General features: G+C 32.4%; 1 protein-coding gene across 4 annotated transcripts in view; it reads right to left on the minus strand.

Annotated features, from left to right (window-relative positions):
* LOC143224723 (uncharacterized) overlaps positions 1-24719 on the minus strand; it is a 171753-nt gene that overhangs the window by 145768 nt on the left and 1266 nt on the right. For all 4 annotated transcript variants that reach the window (XM_076452964.1, XM_076452967.1, XM_076452965.1 and 1 more), the window contains exons 2-6: positions 22308-22384; positions 18624-18777; positions 10179-10256; positions 8660-8758; positions 7015-7145 (exon numbers count right to left, since the gene is read on the minus strand). In XM_076452964.1, the coding sequence (XP_076309079.1) occupies positions 7015-7145; positions 8660-8758; positions 10179-10256; positions 18624-18659 (344 nt within the window). In that variant the 5' untranslated portion in view covers positions 18660-18777; positions 22308-22384. The remainder of the gene's footprint in view (positions 1-7014; positions 7146-8659; positions 8759-10178; positions 10257-18623; positions 18778-22307; positions 22385-24719) is intronic.

Genomic DNA, 24719 nt, shown 5'->3' on the forward strand with positions numbered 1-24719 from the left:
TACACTTGTCTCCACAACAGGCAGTTGTCATCCATTCTACAAGGTTTCATCATGAATACTCTGCTTAAACAATCTATCAAAGAATCTAGTTCTCTTGATGATAAAAAGTTAAAATGGTAGTTGTTTATCTATAACCATGAGTACCGTCTGCAACAGTAAAACTTGTTAATTTTTAAATGACCAGCATTGGTATGGTTCAAAAATGTGATGTGTGTGAAGTATGACCAACATTGGTATGGTTCAAAATGTGATGTGTGTGTAGTATGATCAACATTGGTATGGTTCAAAATGTGATGTGTGTGAAGTATGACCAACATTGGTATGGTTCAAAATGTGATGTGTGTGTAGTATGACCAACACTGGTATGGTTCAAAATGTGATGTGTGTGTAGTATGACCAACACTGGTATGGTTCAAAATGTGATGTGTGTGTGTGTAGTATGACAAACATTGGTATGGTTCAAAATGTGATATGTGTGTAGTATGACCAACATTGGTATGGTTCAAAATGTGATGTGTGTGTAGTATGATCAACACTGGTATGGTTCAAAATATGATGTGTGTGTAGTATGACCAACATTGATATGGTTCAAAAATGTGATGTGTGTGAAGTATGACCAGCATTGATATGGTTCAAAATGTGATGTGTGTGTAGTATGACCAGCATTGATATGGTTCAAAATGTGGTGTGTGAAGTATGACCAGCATTGGTATGGTTCAAAAATGTGATGTGTGTGTAGTATGATCAACATTGGTATGGTTCGAAATGTGATGTGTGTGAAGTATGACCAACATTGGTATGGTTCAAAATGTGATGTGTGTGTAGTATGACCAACACTGGTATGGTTCAAAATGTGATGTGTGTGTAGTATGACCAACACTGGTATGGTTCAAAATGTGATGTGTGTGTGTGTGTAGTATGACAAACATTGGTATGGTTCAAAATGTGATATGTGTGTAGTATGACCAACATTGGTATGGTTCAAAATGTGATGTGTGTAGTATGATCAACACTGGTATGGTTCAAAATATGATGTGTGTGTAGTATGACCAACATTGATATGGTTCAAAAATGTGATGTGTGTGAAGTATGACCAGCATTGATATGGTTCAAAATGTGATGTGTGTGTAGTATGACCAGCATTGATATGGTTCAAAATGTGATGTGTGTAAAGTATGACCAACATTGGTATGGTTCAAAATGTGATGTGTGTGTAGTATGATCAACATTGGTATGGTTCAAAATGTGATATGTGTGTAGTATGACCAACATTGGTATGGTTCAAAAAAATGTGATGTGTGTGTAGTATGATCAACATTGGTATGGTTCAAAATGTGATGTGTGTGTGTAGTATGACCAGCATTGGTATGGTTCAAAAATGTGATGTGTGTGTAGTACGATCAACATTGGTATGGTTCAAAATGTGATATGTGTGTAGTATGACCAACATTGGTATGGTTCAAAAATGTGATGTGTGTGTAGTATGATCAACATTGGTATGGTTCAAAATGTGATGTGTGTGTGTAGTATGACCAGCATTGGTATGGTTCAAAATGTGATGCGTGTGTAGTATGACCAACATTGGTATGGTTCAAAATGTGATGTGTGTGTGTAGTATGACCAGCATTGGTATGGTTCAAAATGTGATGCGTGTGTAGTATGACCAACATTGGTATGGTTCAAAATGTGATGTGTGTGTGTGTGTAGTATGACCAGCATTGGTATGGTTCAAAATGTGATGTGTGTGTAGTATGACCAGCATTGGTATGGTTCAAAATGTGATGTGTGTGTAGTATGACCAGCATTGGTATGGTTCAAAATGTGATGTGTGTGTAGTATGACCAGTATTGGTATGGTTAAAAAATGTGATGTGTGTGTAGTATGACCAGCATTGGTATGGTTCAAAATGTGATGTGTGTGTAGTATGACCAGCATTGGTATGGTTCAAAATTTGATGTGTGTGTAGTATGACCAGCATTGGTATGGTTCAAAATGTGATGTGTGTGTAGTATGACCAGTATTGGTATGGTTAAAAAATGTGATGTGTGTGTGATATGACCAGCATTGGTATGGTTCAAAATGTGATGTGTGTGTGTGTAGTATGACCAACATTGGTATGGTTCAAAATGTGATGTGTGTGTGTGTGTAGTATGACCAACATTGGTATGGTTCAAAATGTGATGTGTGTGTGTGTAGTATGACCAGCATTGGTATGGTTCAAAATGTGATGTGCGTGTAGTATGATCAACATTGGTATGGTTCAAAAATGTGATGTGTGTGTAGTATGACCAACATTGATATGGTTCAAAAATGTAATGTGTGTGAAGTATGACCAGCATTGATATGGTTCAAAAATGTAATGTGTGTGAAGTATGACCAGCATTGATATGGTTCAAAATGTGATGTGTGTGTAGTATAACCAGCATTGGTATGGTTCAAAATGTGGTGTGTGAAGTATGACCAGCATTGGTATGGTTCAAAATGTGATGTGTGTGTAGTATGATCAACATTGGTATGGTTCAACATGTGATGTGTGTGAAGTATCACCAACATTGGTATGGTTCAAAATGTGATGTGTGTGAAGTATGACCAGCATTGATATGGTTCAAAATGTGAAGTGTGTGTAGTATGACCAGCATTGATATGGTTCAAAATGTGGTGTGTGAAGTATGACCAGCATTGGTATGGTTCAAAAATGTGATGTGTGTGTAGTATGATCAACATTGGTATGGTTCGAAATGTGATGTGTGTGAAGTATGACCAACATTGGTATGGTTCAAAATGTGATGTGTGTAAAGTATGACCAACATTGGTATGGTTCAAAATGTGATGTGTGTGTAGTATGATCAACATTGGTATGGTTCAAAATGTGATATGTGTGTAGTATGACCAACATTGGTATGGTTCAAAAATGTGATGTGTGTGTAGTATGACCAGCATTGGTATAGTTCAAAATGTGATGTGTGTGTGTAGTATGACCAGCATTGGTATGGTTCAAAAATGTGATGTGTGTGTAGTACGATCAACATTGGTATGGTTCAAAATGTGATATGTGTGTAGTATGACCAACATTGGTATGGTTCAAAAATGTGATGTGTGTGTAGTATGATCAACATTGGTATGGTTCAAAATGTGATGTGTGTGTGTAGTATGACCAGCATTGGTATGGTTCAAAATGTGATGCGTGTGTAGTATGACCAACATTGGTATGGTTCAAAATGCGATGTGTGTGTGTAGTATGACCAGCATTGGTATGGTTCAAAATGTGATGCGTGTGTAGTATGACCAACATTGGTATGGTTCAAAATGTGATGTGTGTGAAGTATGACCAACATTGGTATGGTTCAAAATGTGATGTGTGTAGTATGACCAACATTGGTATGGTTCAAAATGTGATATGTGTGTAGTATGACCAACATTGGTATGGTTCAAAATGTGATGTGTGTGAAGTATGACCAACATTGGTATGGTTCAAAATGTGATGTGTGTGTAGTATGATCAACATTGGTATGGTTCAAAATGTGATGTGTGTGAAGTATGACCAACACTGGTATGGTTCAAAATGTGATGTGTGTGTAGTATGACCAACACTGGTATGGTTCAAAATGTGATGTGTGTGTGTGCAGTATGAACAACATTGGTATGGTTCAAAATGTGATATGTGTGTAGTATGACCAACATTGGTATGGTTCAAAATGTGATATGTGTGTAGTATGATCAACATTGGTATGGTTCAAAATATGATGTGTGTGTAGTATGACCAACATTAATATGGTTCAAAAATGTGATGTGTGTGAAGTATGACCAGCATTTGTATGGTTCAAAATGTGGTGTGTGAAGTATGACCAGCATTGGTATGGTTCAAAAATGTGATGTGTGTGTAGTATGATCAACATTGGTATGGTTCAAAATGTGATGTGTGTGAAGTATGACCAACATTGGTATGGTTCAAAATGTGATGTGTGTAGTATGACAAACATTGGTATGGTTCAAAATGTGATATGTGTGTAGTATGACCAGCATTGGTATGGTTCAAAATGTGATGTGTGTGTAGTATGACCAGCATTGGTATGGTTCAAAATGTGATGTGTGTGTAGTATGACCAGCATTGGTATGGTTCAAAATGTGATGTGTGTGTAGTATGACCAGTATTGGTATGGTTAAAAAATGTGATGTGTGTGTGATATGACCAGCGTTGGTATGGTTCAAAATGTGATGTGTGTGTGTGTAGTATGACCAACATTGGTATGGTTCAAAATGTGATGTGTGTGTGTAGTATGACCAGCATTGGTATGGTTCAAAATGTGATGTGCGTGTAGTATGATCAACATTGGTATGGTTCAAAATGTGATGTGCGTGTAGTATGATCAACATTGGTATGGTTCAAAATGTGATGTGTGTGTAGTATGACCAACATTGATATGGTTCAAAAATGTGATGTGTGTGTAGTATGACCAACATTGATATGGTTCAAAAATGTGATGTGTGTGAAGTATGACCAGCATTGATATGGTTCAAAATGTTATGTGTGTGTAGTATGACCAGCATTGGTATGGTTCAAAATGTGGTGTGTGAAGTATGACCAGCATTGGTATGGTTCAAAATGTGATGTGTGTGTAGTATGATCAACATTGGTATGGTTCAAAATGTGATGTGTGTGAAGTATGACCAACATTGGTATGGTTCAAAATGTGATATGTGTGTAGTATGACCAACATTGGTATGGTTCAAAATGTGATGTGTGTGAAGTATGACCAACATTGGTATGGTTCAAAATGTGATGTGTGTGTAGTATGATCAACATTGGTATGGTTCAAAATGTGATGTGTGTGAAGTATGACCAACATTGGTATGGTTCAAAATGTGATGTGTGTGTAGTATGACCAACACTGGTATGGTTCAAAATGTGATGTGTGTGTGTGTGTAGTATGACCAACATTGGTATGGTTCAAAATGTGATATGTGTGTAGTATGACCAACATTGGTATGGTTCAAAGTGTGATGTGTGTGTAGTATGATCAACATTGGTATGGTTCAAAATATGATGTGTGTGTAGTATGACCAACATTGATATGGTTCAAAAATGTGATGTGTGTGAAGTATGACCAGCATTGGTATGGTTCAAAATGTGGTGTGTGAAGTATGACCAGCATTGGTATGGTTCAAAAATGTGATGTGTGTGTAGTATGATCAACATTGGTATGGTTCAAAATGTGATGTGTGTGAAGTATGACCAACATTGGTATGGTTCAAAATGTGATGTGTGTAGTATGACAAACATTGGTATGGTTCAAAATGTGATATGTGTGAAGTATGACCAACATTGGTATGGTTCAAAATGTGATGCGTGTGTAGTATGACCAACATTGGTATGGTTCAAAATGTGATGTGTGTGAAGTATGACCAACATTGGTATGGTTCAAAATGTGATGTGTGTGAAGTATGACCAACATTGGTATGGTTCAAAATGTGATGTGTGTGAAGTATGACCAACATTGGTATGGTTCAAAATGTGGTGTGTGTAGTATGACAAACATTGGTATGGTTCAAAATGTGATATGTGTGTAGTATGACCAGCATTGGTATGGTTCAAAATGTGGTGTGTGAAGTATGACCAGCATTGGTATGGTTCAAAAATGTGATGTGTGTGTAGTATGATCAACATTGGTATGGTTCAAAAATGTGATGTGTGTGTAGTATGATCAACATTGGTATGGTTCAAAATGTGATGTGTGTGAAGTATGACCAACATTGGTATGGTTCAAAATGTGATGTGTGTGAAGTATGACCAACATTGGTATGGTTCAAAATGTGATGTGTGTGTAGTATGATCAACATTGGTATGGTTCAAAATGTGATGTGTGTTGTATGACCAACATTGGTATGATTCAAAATGTGATGTGTGTGGTATGACCAACATTGGTATGGTTCAAAATGTGATATGTGTGTAGTATGACCAACATTGGTATGGTTCAAAATGTGATGTGTGTGTAGTATGATCAACATTGGTATGGTTCAAAATGTGATGTGTGTGTAGTATGACCAGCATTGGTATGGTTCAAAATGTGATGTGTGTGTAGTATGACCAACACTGGTATGGTTCAAAAGTGTGATGTGTGTGTAGTACGATCAACATTGGTATGGTTCAAAATGTGATATGTGTGTAGTATGACCAACATTGGTATGGTTCAAAATGTGATATGTGTGTAGTATGACCAACATTGGTATGGTTAAAAATGTGATGTGTGTGTGTAGTATGACCAACATTGGTATGGTTAAAAATGTGATGTGTGTGTGTAGTATGACCAGCATTGGTATGGTTCAAAATGTGATGCGTGTGTAGTATGACCAACATTGGTATGGTTCAAAATGTGATGTGTGTGTGTAGTATGACCAGCATTGGTATGGTTCAAAATGTGATGTGTGTGTGTGTGTAGTATGACCAGCATTGGTATGGTTTAAAATGTGATGTGTGTGTAGTATGACCAGTATTAGTATGGTTCAAAATGTGATGTGTGTGTGTAGTATGACCAGCATTGGTATGGTTCAAAATGTGGTGTGTGTAGTATGATCAACATTGGTATGGTTTAAAATGTGATGTGTGTGTAGTATGACCAGTATTGGTATGGTTAAAAAATGTGATGTGTGTGTGATATGACCAGCATTGGTATGGTTCAAAATGTGATGTGTGTGTGTGTAGTATGACCAACATTGGTATGGTTCAAAATGTGATGTGTGTGTAGTATGACCAGCATTGGTATGGTTCAAAATGTGATGTGTGTGTAGTATGACCAACATTGGTATGGTTCAAAATGTGATGTGTGTGTAGTATGACCAACATTGGTATGGTTCAAAATGTGATGTGTGTGAAGTTATTGTTTTGTAATACTATTTCTCAAGTATAAAAACTTCTTAAAAGCACAAATAGTTTGACAATTAGTGAAAAAGAAAACTATATTAACAACTTAATCTAGTTAAAGGAACTAAGAATATTTGTGAAGGTAACACACTTACCCTTCTGCACGAATGCTACGAAGCTGTTTCTCATTTAACCTACGAGGTTCGCCCTTAATGTCGACCGCCACAGCTTCAATCTCATCAAATGATGGTGTTAAAAACAAATCTCGAAGATTCAGTGGCTTCGGCTTTACATTCACAAGAAACGTGAGTGAAACAAACATAAGGTTTTAATTGTTGTTAATAAAAATGACTTTTATGGAAGTTCAACTGACAGTTGTAAATATACTGAAAAAATAATATATTTTCCTGATACAAACTACTGTGAAACAACAATACATCAAGCACCATTAGTGTATAAAACGGTTATTATGACAATCTATCCAAGTGTAGTTTCATGTAGTTTCTCAAACTTTGCTAGGGATTCAACTATAAGTTAACAAAAACTACAATTGGACATTAATTATCTGGTTTTGTTACAACATTGAAAAACTTGCTGATTTACGAGATAATTTACAAAACCAACTGAATTTTTCAAAGTTTACATACTAGTTATCTATTTTCTTAAGATATAACAGGAAAATACCTTCCCACCTTCCTTTAAGTGCATTCAGTTTTTTAACATACATGTTAATAAATAACAGGACAATGTCTTCCTGCTTCTGGTGAGTTAGTTGAGTTTTTAACATATAAAGATAAGATATAAAAGGACAATACCCTCTAAGGGAGTTTAGTTTTAACAAATAATGTTAAGATACAGCAGAATGACATCTCCAACCTTCCTTTACATAAGTTCAACATTTTTATTGTACTTGTTCAGAAAATGTTAGTAGCTTTCTAACATATTAAACTGTTAAAGTAAATTTCAGAAAAAAAAGACAAAATATAAAAAAAATAGTCTTCATATTATAAAAAAACAATTTAGTGTAACCAGCATAATCAAAGATAATTATAAATCACCAAACTTAAAACCCATAATATACAGGTCTCTAAACACCAAGTAGGACATGTCTCCACACCAAAGAAGATGGCTAAGCTTAAAATAGTGCTACCCATATTTCAGGACGGTATTTTGCAAACTTATACAAACAAGTTTTGCGCACTTTACCAAGAAAACATTGTTATCATTACAACAGTGAAATGCTTGGTTGAAGACACAACTTGGGTGTGTCAAATATCAACCACTAAATAACAAAGGATTTCTTTTTGTTGTCTTGTAAAATTATTTAAGGAGTTCCCAAGTTAATACTACAATAACTATCCCACAGATACTTAGCTTAGTGTTTTTTTTCTAGTCCAAAAAATAGGGTAAGCCCATTCAAAGAAGTGGTATGAATAACTGTACAAATTTGTTTGAGCTATTATACATGTTACTTATAACAGGAAGTGAAGCCAACTTGTAAATTAGTGTTGGTAAACTGGATCTACCACACACAGCTTATAAGACTTTTAATATAGTTTACAAGTTGTTTTACTTAGAACTACTGACTACAATTTAGCTATAAAAATATAAGATATAGTTTATTTTCACAATTTCCTGAAACACTGAACAAAGTTGCTGTATGAGAAACAGATGTGTAAAGGTCAGTTAATTTTGTACAATAGAAAGTAATACGTATATATATCTACTGTTTACATCTACAGTTTTCTCATTCCATTCAAACACCTTGTAATAATAAAGTAGTAAAGGTATGGAAGTTACCTTGCGTGTTAGAGAATCACCACCAGATGTCAGTACTGCTAATGGAGGTGGGAGAACAATGGGGAATGTCCGCCAATGAAATAACACCTTTTCAGCCACCTTGTAAAAGAATAAATTATTGTTTAGCATTAGAAAAATATAAAAGTTAAAAGGAGGTCAAAACAAGTGAATTTCAACCTTTTCAGACAAGGTGTGAGAGGATTTCATTAACATTAGTCAGTAGGAATGTTCAACCAAGATGCATGAAATGCACCAAGCAGCAAACAGTTCATTTTAGAAAAATGGGAATAATCTGATTTAGTATTTCTATCACTTATGTTGTGAAATCTCCAAAAATTTTGTTCTGAAACACTTTTGGGAAAGCAAAGTACTTTCTTTATGAAGAGAAAGTTATATATATATATAGTCAAAGTACTTTCTTTATGATGAGAAAGTTATATATATAGTCAAAGTACTTTCTTTATGATGACAAAGTTATATATATATATATATATATATGATATTATGATGAGAAAGTTATATATATAGTCAAAGTACTTTATGATGACAAAGTTATATATATATATATATATGATATTATGATGAGAAAGTTATATATATATATAATCAATTTCAAATTCATCATCATTCACACATTTCTTTTGAAACTTTAATTCTGTCCAATTTCAGCTACAGATTATAAACATACCACATAGGATAAAAATAATTTACTGGTAACCTAAAAACCTGATCTTCTCAAATGGTGTCTGTTTGTTAACAACATTCTTAACAATAGTATTGTTGGTCAAAATCAGTTCATGTCTGTTGAAAAAAAAAACTTTGTTTTCAGTAAATTTATTTATGTGCAATGTTCAAATATGATAAACTTAACAATAATATTCAATAAGAATTTGAGTCACTAATGTGTTGTATGTCGCTATACGATGTCTTGTCCAAGAGGAAAATATAATCCAACAAAAAAAAATGTTCCAGGAATCAACACACAGTTTCCCATATCTGTGGTTTGTTCCCAAGTCTTCTAAACTTTACAATAAATCAATCTGCTCTTCTCTGTAGAAACTAAATTTAATCACTCTGTCTTAAAACCAGAAATTATTTCCCTACCAATGTATTCAACGGAACACGAACAGTATATAACTGTTTCTATCCAATGGTAGTTAAGTATATCCTACAACTATTTTCAAAGCTGCATCATCCAACCCCCTAATGATCTTGTGATATGGGACATGAACAAAACTTATAATAATGGCTTCAGGCAGACAAGAAAAATGAGGAGAGAAACTAAGTTAACTGTACTTTCAAGAAATTATGATTTCTTATTGCAATGTTTACAGTTAAATCTACCCTAAACTTAACATAAGTCCAAGTTAAACATTTTTTTCCTATTTCTTGCTATATTACACTATCAAGTTTTACAAAATTCCATTTGAACAATATAAAAACTATTTAAGTTTTAAAATTTGATACATAGATGTCTAATCATCAAGGTGGTAATCATACGCCTGTGGTAGTTACGTACTTGTTGTATTTTATGAACAACTTCCGAAACATCCGTTGACAATCCTTCATAGTTGATATTAAAATGTAGTGGCTCTTTCTGTAACAAATTCAAAAATAAATTTGAACAGTACAATACACATTAAAATCAACCACTTTAACTACCAGTTAATAATTTATACATTGTTCTGTTTAACTGAAGCAGAACTAATTATTTGAAGACACACACAAAAAAAACCTTCACCATTATACTGCTGCACGTGTATACCAACTTATACGAGACAAATCTTCAATATCACACTGCTGCACGTGTATACTAACTGATACAACACAAATCTAAGTCACACTACTGCACGTGCATACTAACTGATACACGACAAATCTTCAATATTATACTGCTACATGTGTATACTAACTGATACAAGACATATCTTCAATGTCACACTGCTGCACGTGTATACTAACTGATACGAAACAAATCTTCAATGTCACACTGCTGCACGTGTATACTAACTGATACAACACAAATCTACGTCACACTACTGCACGTGCATACTAACTGATACAAGACAAATCTTCAATATTATACTGCTACGTGTGTACTAACTGATACAAGACATATCTTCAATATTATACTGCTACGTGTATACTAACTGATACAAGACATATCTTCAATATTATACTATGTGTGTACTAACTGATACAAGACATATCTTCAATATTATACTGCTACGTGTGTACTAACTGATACAAGACATATCTTCAATATTATACTGCTACGTGTATACTAACTGATACAAGACATATCTTCAATATTATACTGTTACATGTGTATACTAACTGACACAAGACATATCTTCAATATTATACTGTTACATGTGTATACTAACTGATAGAAGACAAATCTTCAATATTATACTGTTACATGTGTATACTAACTGATACAAGACAAATCTTCAATATTATACTGCTACATGTGTATACTAACTGATACAAAACAAATCTTCAATATTATACTGCTACGTGTATACTAACTGATACAAGACATATCTTTAATATTATACTGCTACGTGTGTACTAACTGATACAAGACATATCTTCAATATTATACTGCTACGTGTATACTAACTGATACAAGACATATCTTCAATATTATACTGTTACATGTGTATACTAACTGATACAAGACATATCTTCAATATTATACTGTTACATGTGTATACTAACTGATAGAAGACAAATCTTCAATATTTTACTGTTACATGTATATACTAACTGATACAAGACAAATCTTCAATATTATACTGCAACGTGTATACTAACTGATACAAGACAAACCTTCAATATTATACTGTTACATGTGTATACTAACTGATACAAGACATATCTTCAATATTATACTGCTACGTGTATACTAACTGATACAAGACATATCTTCAATATTATACTGCTACGTGTATACTAACTGATACAAAACAAATCTTCAATATTATACTGCTACGTGTATACTAAATGATACAAGACATATCTTCAATATTATACTGCTACATGTGTATACTAACTGATACAAAACAAATCTTCAATATTATACTGCTACGTGTATACTAACTGATACAAGACAAATCTTCAATATTATACTGTTACTTGTGTACTAACTGATACAAGACATATCTTCAATATTATACTGCTACGTGTGTACTAACTGATACAAGACATATCTTCAATATTATACTGCTACATGTGTATACTAACTGATACAAGACATATCTTCAATATTATACTGCTACATGTGTATACTAACTGATACAAGACACATCTTCAATATTATACTGCTACGTGTATACTAACTGATACAAGACATATCTTCAATATTATACTGCTACATGTGTATACTAACTGATACAAGACATCTTCAATATTATACTGCTACGTGTATACTAACTGATACAAGACATATCTTCAATATTATACTGCTACATGTGCATACTAACCGATACAAGACAAATCTTCAATATTATACTGCTACGTGTATACTAACCGATACAAAACAAATCTTCAATATTATACTGCTACGTGTATACTAACTGATACAAGACATATCTTCAATATTATACTGTTACATGTGTATACTAACTGATAGAAGACAAATCTTCAATATTATACTGTTACATGTGTATACTAACTGATACAAAACAAATCTTCAATATTATACTGCTACGTGTATACTAACTGATACAAAACATATCTTCAATATTATACTGCTACGTGTATACTAACTGATACAAGACATCTTCAATATTATACTGCTACTTGTGTACTAACTGATACAAGACAAATCTTCAATATTATACTGTTACTTGTGTACTAACTGATACAAGACATATCTTCAATATTATACTGCTACGTGTGTACTAACTGACACAAGACAAATCTTCAATATTATACTGCTACGTGTATACTAACTGATACAAGACATATCTTCAATATTATACTGCTACATGTGTATACTAACTGATACAAGACATATCTTCAATATTATACTGCTACGTGTGTACTAACTGATACAAAACAAATCTTCAATATTATACTGCTACGTGTATACTAACTGATACAAGACATATCTTCAATATTATACTGTTACTTGTGTACTAACTGATACAAGACATATCTTCAATATTATACTGCTACGTGTATACTAACTGATACAAAACAAATCTTCAATATTATACTGCTACATGTGTATACTAACTGATACAAGACATATCTTCAATATTATACTGCTATGTGTGTACTAACTGATACAAGACATATCTTCAATATTATACTGCTACGTGTGTACTAACTGATACAAGACATATCTTCAATATTATACTGCTACGTGTATACTAACTGATACAAGACATATCTTCAATATTATACTGCTACATGTGTATACTAACTGATACAAAACAAATCTTCAATATTATACTGCTACGTGTATACTAACTGATACAAGACATATCTTCAATATTATACTGCTACATGTGTATACTAACTGATACAAAACAAATCTTCAATATTATACTGCTACGTGTATACTAACTGATACAAGACAAATCTTCAATATTATACTGTTACTTGTGTACTAACTGATACAAGACATATCTTCAATATTATACTGCTACGTGTGTACTAACTGATACAAGACATATCTTCAATATTATACTGCTACATGTGTATACTAACTGATACAAGACATATCTTCAATATTATACTGCTACATGTGTATACTAACTGATACAAGACATATCTTCAATATTATACTGTTACATGTGTATACTAACTGATAGAAGACAAATCTTCAATATTATACTGTTACATGTGTATACTAACTGATACAAAACAAATCTTCAATATTATACTGTTACATGTGTATACTAACTGATACAAAACAAATCTTCAATATTATACTGCTACGTGTATACTAACTGATACAAGACATCTTCAATATTATACTGCTACGTGTGTACTAACTGATACAAGACAAACCTTCAATATTATACTGCTACGTGTATACTAACTGATACAAGACATATCTTCAATATTATACTGCTACATGTGTATACTAACTGATAGAAGACATATCTTCAATATTATACTGCTATGTGTATACTAACTGATACAAAACAAATGTTCAATATTATACTGCTACGTGTATACTAACTGATACAAGACATATCTTCAATATTATACTGCTACATGTGTATACTAACTGATACAAGACATATCTTCAATATTATACTGCTACGTGTGTACTAACTGATACAAAACAAATCTTCAATATTATACTGCTACGTATACTAACTGATACAAGACATATCTTCAATATTATACTGTTACTTGTGTACTAACTGATACAAGACATATCTTCAATATTATACTGCTACGTGTATACTAACTGATACAAAACAAATCTTCAATATTATACTGCTACATGTGTATACTAACTGATACAAGACATATCTTCAATATTATACTGCTACATGTGTGTACTAACTGATACAAGACATATCTTCAATATTATACTGCTACGTGTGTACTAACTAATACAAGACAAACCTTCAATATTATACTGTTACATGTGTATACTAACTGATACAAGACATATCTTCAATATTATACTGCTACGTGTATACTAACTGATACAAAACAAATCTTCAATATTCAATTCCAGCATGCTGATGTCCACAAGACAAGGCAAGATTTTCTATATAACCTTTTGAACTTCACCTTAGGTCCAAGAACATCATAATTTAAATATTAGTCACAGTTCTTCTGTTACAAATAATATAAGAAGTCATTGAATTTTCATTGATTATTTACTGTTCATAAGATAGGACACAGAAGAGAAACCTACAAAATACAACTATCCAATTAACTCTATTACATTGGACAGTTTTATTTTGTATGTTTCTCTTTTGTGTCCTATCTACCTTGACTGATTAAAATTATGCTGAAACAAAGATGGAAGTGGATGTGGATACTGCATAAATTAATATTCCTGAGGACAATGGCGTTTATCTCATAGGTCTGTTTGGTGTTCACAAAGATTACTACCTTACTCTGCCTACCTCTTTCACTTGAAATTACTAGTCAATGGACAAACACTGTTAATTATTAAACACTGTGTAGAAAGATTATTGTATAACTATTGTTATTTGTGTAACCAAGACAAAATGTACAGAAATACATTGAGACAAAGTTTAGAAATGGCTTGAACGGGTTGCAAATATAACTTTAACTACTACTGGGTTAAAGTTAGTTTTCTTTGTTGCATATTTAAGCACCTCTAAACTTTGTATGTTATTATAGAGTGTATTAACACACACATATCACCAAAATGGTCTATAAGTATCCTAATTTACATAGTTTTATAACACGTATTCTTGCCAAAGTCACTTAGATATGTTTAACCTTTTCACAACAGTTAAGTGTTCAAAAGCCATGTCATCTTGTTTGTTAACATGCATTAAAAATTTGATTGAACTAGTATTTTATGAACTTGTGTCAATAAGCTGGGAATCAAATTGTAGATTGTAATTCAAAGTTTTGTATTACATACAAGTTAGTTTCTTAATTTAAAACTAAATATTAAAAGAACACAACTAAATATATAGTGTGAGTAATGTGGTATACTGAATGCAGCACTGTTTAAAATCAGATTTTGTAATGTCAAAATACTTTTATAATTTCATACAAATCAGAAACTCAAATAACTAATAATATTAACAAGCTAGAATATAAAATGAGAACCTCATACCTTTTTATTCTCCTAAAATAAGGCTTATTTACTGAATAAAACATGTTAGACCCACTAAACTCTTTTCATTTTTTTGAAATGGTTCCTTGTACACACTTTCTACAGTGTATGACATGTGAATAACCAATTAACAGCTTAGAAAGTCCCACAGTGGTATTTCCCTGTCATTTTAACCTTTGAAAAGGCTTCCATGTTCTTTCAATCCATATTTTCAAAGAGATAGGTTGAGTCTTTAGTCTGCTCAAAGTTTTGTATTTTATAAAATCTAAAAAAATCTCAAATACTAAACTTAATAAATTATAGCAGAATTCTAGTTATTTATGATGCTTTGGTTATTCAACTCTATAAATAAAACTTAAAATAAATTTGGTTTAATATCCTCCACATGTGAAACTTTCAAAAACTTAGCAACCTATATCCAGCAACAACCAAATTCAAGGGTTGTAGCAAGAAGAGATGATTGTTTGATTTACTATTCTATATCTTATGAAGAATAAGCTTACTTTATTTCCAATTAGTAATCTGTGTACATACCTATGTATAATATTTTAAATATGATTCTATATTACAAACTACTAGTCCACTAAAACACAGCCAAGACTAAAGATCAGTTTTATATTACTGGATACATAACATAAACTCACATGTACAGCATCAATACAAGTTATGTAATGTTACGTAGGCATGACTGGAAGGCCAATATAATAAAAAATAATAAATATATATACACTGCTGGCCAAAATCTTGAGGCCAATGAACATAAAGAAAAAATATGCATTTTGAGTCGTTAGACTTAACCACTTATTTGAGTAGAGCTTCGAAAGATGAAAAGATGAAAATAAAAATAAAAAACCTTTTACCATTTAATAGGGAAAATGTGAACACTATGAAACTAGCCTAAATACTAGCTGGTCAAAAGTTTAAGACCATACAAAAAGGAAGTCCTAAACAGGGTAGGAAATGCCCAACAAGAGGTCTCAGTATAGAGTTGCACGGTCGTCATTGCGAATAACTTCAAACATTCGCTTTGGCATGGTTGATATAAGCATTTGCAGAAGGCTGGCTGGAATGTCATTCCAAGTGGTGAAGATGGCTTCATGAAGATCATGCACTGTTTGGAATTGACGTCCATTTCTATAGACTTTCCTTGCCATCCACCCCCAAAAATTTTCAATCGGGTTCAGTTTGGGCGAACACGCTGGATGGTCCAAAAGAATCATGTTATTCGCCAAGAAAAAGGTCCTTTGTCCTGCTGGCATTGTGGATTGCAATGTTGTCCTGCTGAAAGATCCAATCATTTCCACACAAGTGAGGGCCTTCAGTCAATAAGGATGTTCTCTCCAACATGCCAATGTAGTCAGCTGCTGTTTCACCCCACTTTATAACCTGAAGCTCCATTGTTCCATGGAAGGAGAAAGCACCCCAGATCATGATGGAACCTCCTCCACTGTATCGTGTAGAAAATGTCTCTGGTGGGATATCCTTATAGTGCCAGTAACGTTAGAAGCCATCTGGACCATTCAGGTTAAATTTTCTCTCATCAGAGAACAAAACCTTTGTCCACTTTTCTACGTCCCATGTTTGGTGCTATTCAGCAAAGTTTACCCAAGCTGTTTCGTGGTGTGGAAGGAGGCGTGGCCTTTGAAGATGTTTATGAAGAAATATTGAGACACAAACATTCAGGCTTCAAAAAAGAGCAGGCACAGTGATTTGTATCCACAAAATGGGAAATTGACATATGAAAGGTGGCCAGTGAAATATTGAGACATCCAAATTCATGGCTTTAAGAAAAATACAGATATTGACCTATTTACACAGAATGAGGAAACAATGCATAAAGTGGTTTATACTGTGTCTATACTGTGACTGGTAATAAGACAATACAGGTTCTCTGTTATGAAGTCCAAATATTAGTCTTAACAAGACCAATAAAAGTTTATTACATACAACTTTATCTTTAGTATTATTCTTTTAATAGAAGTTTCCTGTTAGCATATAAACCTCTAATGATATGTACAATACCAACAATAAATTTCAACCTAGATCTAAAATAATTTATCTACATGCAGCCTAGATTTAATATTTATGTACACAATCCAAATCTAGATTTAGTTATTTCTAGGCTAGTCTACCAAGTTCTACGTTTCAATTAAACTGCAGTATTTTACTGATGTAGAGAAACTGAATGACAAAAAGTTTGCCTTTATCAGGTTGGCTGTTTATTGTTAATACTTATGTATTTGAAGCATAAAAAAAACGTTGGAGATGTACGGACACTTTGGGTGACCAACAGTGGAAGGATGACAACATAAATATTGATGGTACTAAACAAACTAATTTTTGCCCTTGTTATCAAAAGGTAAATATGACAATAAGGACTCTCAAATTGTAAAGTATGAAAACTTGATTGAAATACTTTCACAATGAAAGTTTAAATGGGGGCTGACAGGAGTTTCTGAATGTTCAGTAAATAATTGTCAAGTACATATACGGTTTGTTTACTACACAATCAGCATCATAAAATACACACACGTGGGCATTATTAAATAAGTAAGGTGAACGAGTGACTTGCTCTTGATGCCGAACTGAAAATAGCAAATTAATACTAGAATGTATAAAGATGTTTTAAATCTCGTTGTATGATTTATCAACATCTGTTATAATACCTACACCTCTATCCATATTACTGTTTTATATCTGGTAACTTATTTGAACTTTTTCATTTTACTAATCTAAAATCAAGCTTTTTACTTAAGTAAATACCACTAAACCATTTTATAAAACCTGATACACATTCCTTACAGTGAAGCACATTCTACAATAAGATTAGATATCCAATGACATCAATTCTATACATTATTTCCATTAAGGTGCATTAGTAAGTTTTTCACTTTATCACAGCTGAATTATTCTTGTTAGAAGCAGCAGACTACAAATAATGCAATACCTTATTTGATGTGAATTTCTGACCCTTGAATAACAGACAGGTTAAAAAACAAATACTTCCAAATAACAGTCTTACTGAAGTAGAAATCAAAACATGATATTCATGACATGGAGTAGGTAATATACAAATATCAATATTTTCCACTGTCAAAAACACACAAACTGATACATTATTAATTTTATAGAAAAACCAGTGAAATTTCTCACAAACAAACAGCATACCTGAGGTTCTTCATTCTCAGCATACTGAATATCCATTGTTTCATTTAATCATCCTTTATGGGTGCTAGCACTTCACATACACGGGTCACATGTTCTATCTTATTTATATACTGCACGTGTTAATTATCTTTTAAACACCTTCAAGGTGGCATCTCTGGAAAGAAAATGTTTGAAAATCAAAACTTTATTAATACACACGAACACATGTGTTCCTGATTCCAAAATAACGACAATAAATAAATGTGTAGAAACAAACTCAAAGACCTTAGATGAATTTATGTAGGTTATACATTCCACAAGTCTTTTATGTAGGTTATACATTCCACAAGTCTTTTATGTTTTTAACTTGGAAATAAAACCCTTAGAATAACCATATAGTAGCATTATTACAGATTAAGACATCACAAAAACAAAGTCCAGAGATGCATCCTTTTATCACTTCAAATTCTTACACGATATCAATGATAACATAAGAATGGTAAACTCAATTTAGCTATAAGTGAGTAATTAGATTTGAACTTCAGAGTTGCTTTTAACAAGTTGCTTGCTCTGATTGTACATTAATAGTAATATACAAAGATATTTACTTTTAACAAGTAGCTTGCTCTGGTTGTACATTAATAGTAACATAAAGATATTTACTTTTAACAAGTAGCTTGCTCTGGTTGTACATTAATAGTAATATAAAGATATTTACTTTTAACAAGTTGCTTGCTCTGGTTGTACATTAATAGTAACATACAAAGATATTTACTTTTAACAAGTTGCTTGATCTGGTTGTACATTAATAGTAACATACAAAGATACTTACTTTTAACAAGTTGCTTGATCTGGTTGTACATTAATAGTAACATAAAGATATTTACTTTTAACAAGTTGCTTGATCTGGTTGTACATTCATAGTAACATACAAAGATATTTACTTTTAACAAGTAGCTTGCTCTGGTTGTACATTAATAGTAACATAAAGATATTTAATTTTAACAAGTTGCTTGATCTGGTTGTACATTAATAGTAACATACAAAGATATTTACTTTTAACAAGTAGCTTGATCTGGTTGTACATTAATAGTAACATAAAGATATTTACTTTTAACAAGTTGCTTGCTCTGGTTGTACATTAATAGTAACATACAAAGATATTTACTTTTAACAAGTTGCTTGATCTGGTTGTACATTAATAGTAACATACAAAGATATTTACTTTTAACAAGTTGCTTGATCTGGTTGTACATTAATAGTAACATAAAGATATTTACTTTTAACAAGTTGCTTGATCTGGTTGTACATTAATAGTAACATACAAAGATATTTACTTTTAACAAGTTGCTTGATCTGGTTGTACATTAATAGTAACATAAAGATATTTACTTTTAACAAGTTGCTTGATCTGGTTGTACATTAATAGTAACATAAAGATATTTACTTTTAACAAGTAGCTTGCTCTGGTTGTACATTAATAGTAACATAAAGATATTTACTTTTAACAAGTTGCTTGATCTGGTTGTACATTAATAGTAACATAAAGATATTTCTTGAAGTTTACTACTTGTAAAATAAAGACATTTCCATAACTTTCATTTTGTTCTTGGTAATACATATCAAAATAACAGACATACTTTATTATCTATAATAAATCACACTTTGATGCATTTACTAAATGTTGGAAAACAGCCTTAAATGAACTATTGCAAACAACGAGTAGCTAATACTCAAAAAACAGACATGAGCATTATGGTAACTGACAGGAAGAAATTTCTGAAAGAAATGAACTTAAAAGGATAAACATGACAGCCAGCAGTAAAACAAATGTTTATCTTCAGAAGACAACCTCACAAGAGCCAGCAGTAAAACAAACATTTATCTTCAGAAGACAACCTTAAAACAGCCAGCAGTAAAACAAATATTTATCTTCAGAAAACAACCTCAACAGCCAGCAGCAAAGCAAACGTTTATCTACAGAAAACAACCTCACGACAGTCAGCAGTAAAACGAACATTTGTCTTCAGAAAACAACCTCATGACAGCCAGCAAAAGAACATACATTCATCTTCAGAAAACAGCCTCACAACAGCCATCAGTAAAACAAATATTTATCTTCAGAAAACAACATGATGACAATCAACAGAAGATTTTAATAAACAAACAATTTATGACTTATCTATTTGGTAAGATCGTGAGATGGTGATACTTTTAAATTCAATTATAAAACACAAGTCTGAAGCTGTCAAGAGTTTGTCATATTTAAATAGATCAGACTTAATGAAATGATGTAAACAGGAAATTTAGTTTAAATACCGAGAAACAAACAAACCACTGGGATGTGTAAATTAATAACGACTTCCTTCTTGTGTTAAAGGTGATGCTCTGAAAATATGGCCTATGCATGGGCAACCAGTATCACCAGTTCTAGCCAATATTTTTATGACATAAGTTGAAACAAAAGCAATTAACACAGAATTACTTTCACCACTATAATGGTACAGATATGTAGATGACACGGTTGTGGGATTCACATCTACAGAACACACACTTAATTTTTTCAATCACATTAACGCTATACATCCCAACATCAACTTCACATGTGAACAAGAAGAAAGCAATCAAATATCATTTCTTAATCTCAAAATTACAAAAACTGATACACAATTTAAAAAAGAAATCCACCAAAAAATCACCCATACTGGACTATACATTCCTTGGGACTCAGCACATGAAACAAAACAAAAACTCAATATACTAAGAAATCAAATAAACACAGCCATAAAACTATGTTCATCAGATAAAACTAATGATGAATTAGACAAAATAAAACAATACTTCATCAACATGAATAAGTTTCCTCTATAAACCGTAGAAAACAATATATGCAGACACCCAGACAGAAAGCAAAATCAACCAACAAAAGTAAATATATCTCAAAAATCAAAAAATCATGAAACCATATACTGCTGCATACCATATATTCCCGACATCAGTAGAAAAATAACCAACATTTGGCAAAAACTGGTAACAAAGTATGACATTCCAGTTAATACCAAAATTATTCAAAAACCAGGCACAAAACTGAAATCTATACTATGTAAAAACTACACTGACAAACACCACATTAACATTATTTATAAAATACAATGTGATAACTGCCACGACTTGTATATTGGAGAAACAAGTAGAAAAATGGAAACTAGATTCAAAGAACATAAAAAGTCACCTTCACACGTTTTCAAACACTGCAAGTCAAATAAACACAACATAACCATAGAAAACACTCAAATACTAAGTAGAGAAACAAACATAAACAAATGCAAAGTTGACAAAGCCTTACTTATACAACAACTCAAGCCCAAAATAAACCAATACAAAGGATCACCTTTATACCCATATTAATAAATATAATCAAACATCTAAGTATGCCCTCTACATTCCGACACTCAGTTACACAACCCCTTTCAAACATGTGGTCAGCTTCCGGTCAGTTACCTCTTTCTTTCTTTGTGAACCTGACGATGACCAAAGAAGGTCAAAATGTTATTCTCTCCTCTACGAAAAAAATTTTCTCAACCCAAATGAGCTGTTTTTACATGTATAGATTTGAGATATGATCACTGATAAAAAATTTGGTATTATTTAGTTGTGTTGAAGGAAAGTATATTATATCGTAAGTTTATAAAGATGATTTGTTACCTTGTGTAACGCAGATCAACCTTCATCCAGAATATTCTAAACAGTTTTTGTCTGCATACAACAGGAACAAAACTATCCTGAAAAGACACTGACATATTACTAAAATAATACCTTTGTCTGCATACAACAGGAACAAAACTATCCTGAAAAGACACTGACATATTACTAAAATAATACCTTTGTCTGCATACAACAGGAACAAAACTATCCTGAAAAGACACTGACATATTACTAAAATAATACCTTTGTCTGCAAACAACAGGAACAAAACTATCCTGAAAAGACACTGACATATTACTAAAATAATACCTTTGTCTGCATACAACAGGAACAAAACTATCCTGAAAAGACACTGACATATTACTAAAATAATACCTTTGTCTGCATACAACAGGAACAAAACTATCCTGAAAAGACACTGACATATTACTAAAATAATACCTTTGTCTGCATACAACAGGAACAAAACTATCCTGAAAAGACACGGACATATTACTAAAATAATACCTTTGTCTGCATACAACAGGAACAAAACTATCCTGAAAAGACACTGACATATTACTAAAATAATACCTTTGTCTGCATACAACAGGAACAAAACTATCCTGAAAAGACACTGACATATTACTAAAATAATGTCATTTCTTGCACAAGAAACCTGGACAATAAAAAACATATTCTTGATTTTCAATTAGTTTTTCTGTAGAGCAGAAAATTTAGAGATGACTACATCTGATAATAAGTTTATGTGGTGTTAGCTCAGACACTGTTAAAATGTATTGGTAATGTGTGTACACAAGCAACTGCATTTACTCTCAGCTAATACTTTGGTTAGCTATTTAGAATGGTAGAGGGATGACATCTAGAGGTTACGAGGTTAACAATTTACTTCAAAATAACAAGGTATCACATGGCTTATATACTACAATACCAAAGTCATCCCATTTACCAATAACATCCTACTCCAAATTATACTTAGAAACCCCTTTGTTTAATAACCATTCCAATCTCAACCTTTAAAATACTCATAAGTTTATATTTTATTGGTACAAACACTTGTATACTAAAATTAGAATGCTTCACAATATTTTTTTAAAGTAGAATCTCCTTCAAATTCAATCACGTTGGTTCTTTGATGTCATAATTCAGCAACTTGTTCCTGGATTTAATGTTTTATCCTATAATGTGGGATACTGTCACAATCTTCATACCGACATATACACCCCCCACATGTACACATGCATATACACACACACCCTAGTGTATATATACATGCCTATGTATACACACATTCCCATAACAACTTCCACAAAACATAAAACTTTTTGGAATGAATCTTTAAAATGTCAAAGTGACCTACTTATTGAACTGGTCATTTTTGGACACACAACTCTTACATTAAAATGCACATGAAGCTGACGACAATAAACTGTGAATGACGTTCTCTTTATAACAATTTATTATGATAATCATAGAAATGGCTAACTAGTTGACTGAAAACGCAAGCATAATAAGTAAATTTACTATCAGTGATTGACAAAAACAACAATATAAGATAGAAATATAACACTGATAGGTTTAACTGTAGACTATATCAGTGTATCAGACTTAAGGACTAGCTCACGAAATAAATAGGTGGTTCACAGGCTAATCTCCCTCATATGTTACTTGTTATTCTCCAGTTTTCCTTACATCATATAATAACTTTACTTATTTTTACATTCTTTCTCTAGGTTACTGCTTATGTAGATAATGGTATGGGTATGATCTTCATGTATCTCAATCTTCACAGCATCTGTCAGTGTCACAGAAAAGTTTTGTTAAAAACATTATTTCTGTAGATGGGGGAAGGTTGGATAATTGGACAGAACACTAGCCAGATAGAAATAGTTTATTTGGTGGCTATGAAACACAAAGCTACACAATGTAGTGTACCACCATTAGTATCAAAATTCTGACTTACTACTGAACCACTGAGGGGCAAATGGAATTTAAAAAAAGGGTTTGTTAGAAACTGCCTTCAGTCAAACTAGAAGTCATAAGTACAGTACCTCATGACTCAGTAATAGTCTTTATTTAACTCGATAACACAAATGAAGGAATGGTCAATAAATTACTTAAAGTATCTGGTTGCGAGAAACATGATGCTATACAAAATGTCATTTGACAAATCAATGACAGGCGTTTTTCATGATAAATGCAAGATAATGCATATCGGATATCATAATTTGAACAAATATAATTCTGATGGAATTAGCCTTCATAGTGTTATAGTGGAAAAGGATTTTGTGTTTAATTGATAACTCTCTTAAGCCATCCATGCAGTGTTGTGTTGTCAGTATAACTCTCGTAAGCCATCCATGCAGTGTTCTGTTGTCAGTGGTATGGTATGATATTAGGTTGTTTTTATAG

The sequence above is a fragment of the Tachypleus tridentatus genome, chromosome 9, assembly GCF_004210375.1.
Source record: "Tachypleus tridentatus isolate NWPU-2018 chromosome 9, ASM421037v1, whole genome shotgun sequence".
Lineage (NCBI taxonomy): Eukaryota > Metazoa > Arthropoda > Merostomata > Xiphosura > Limulidae > Tachypleus > Tachypleus tridentatus.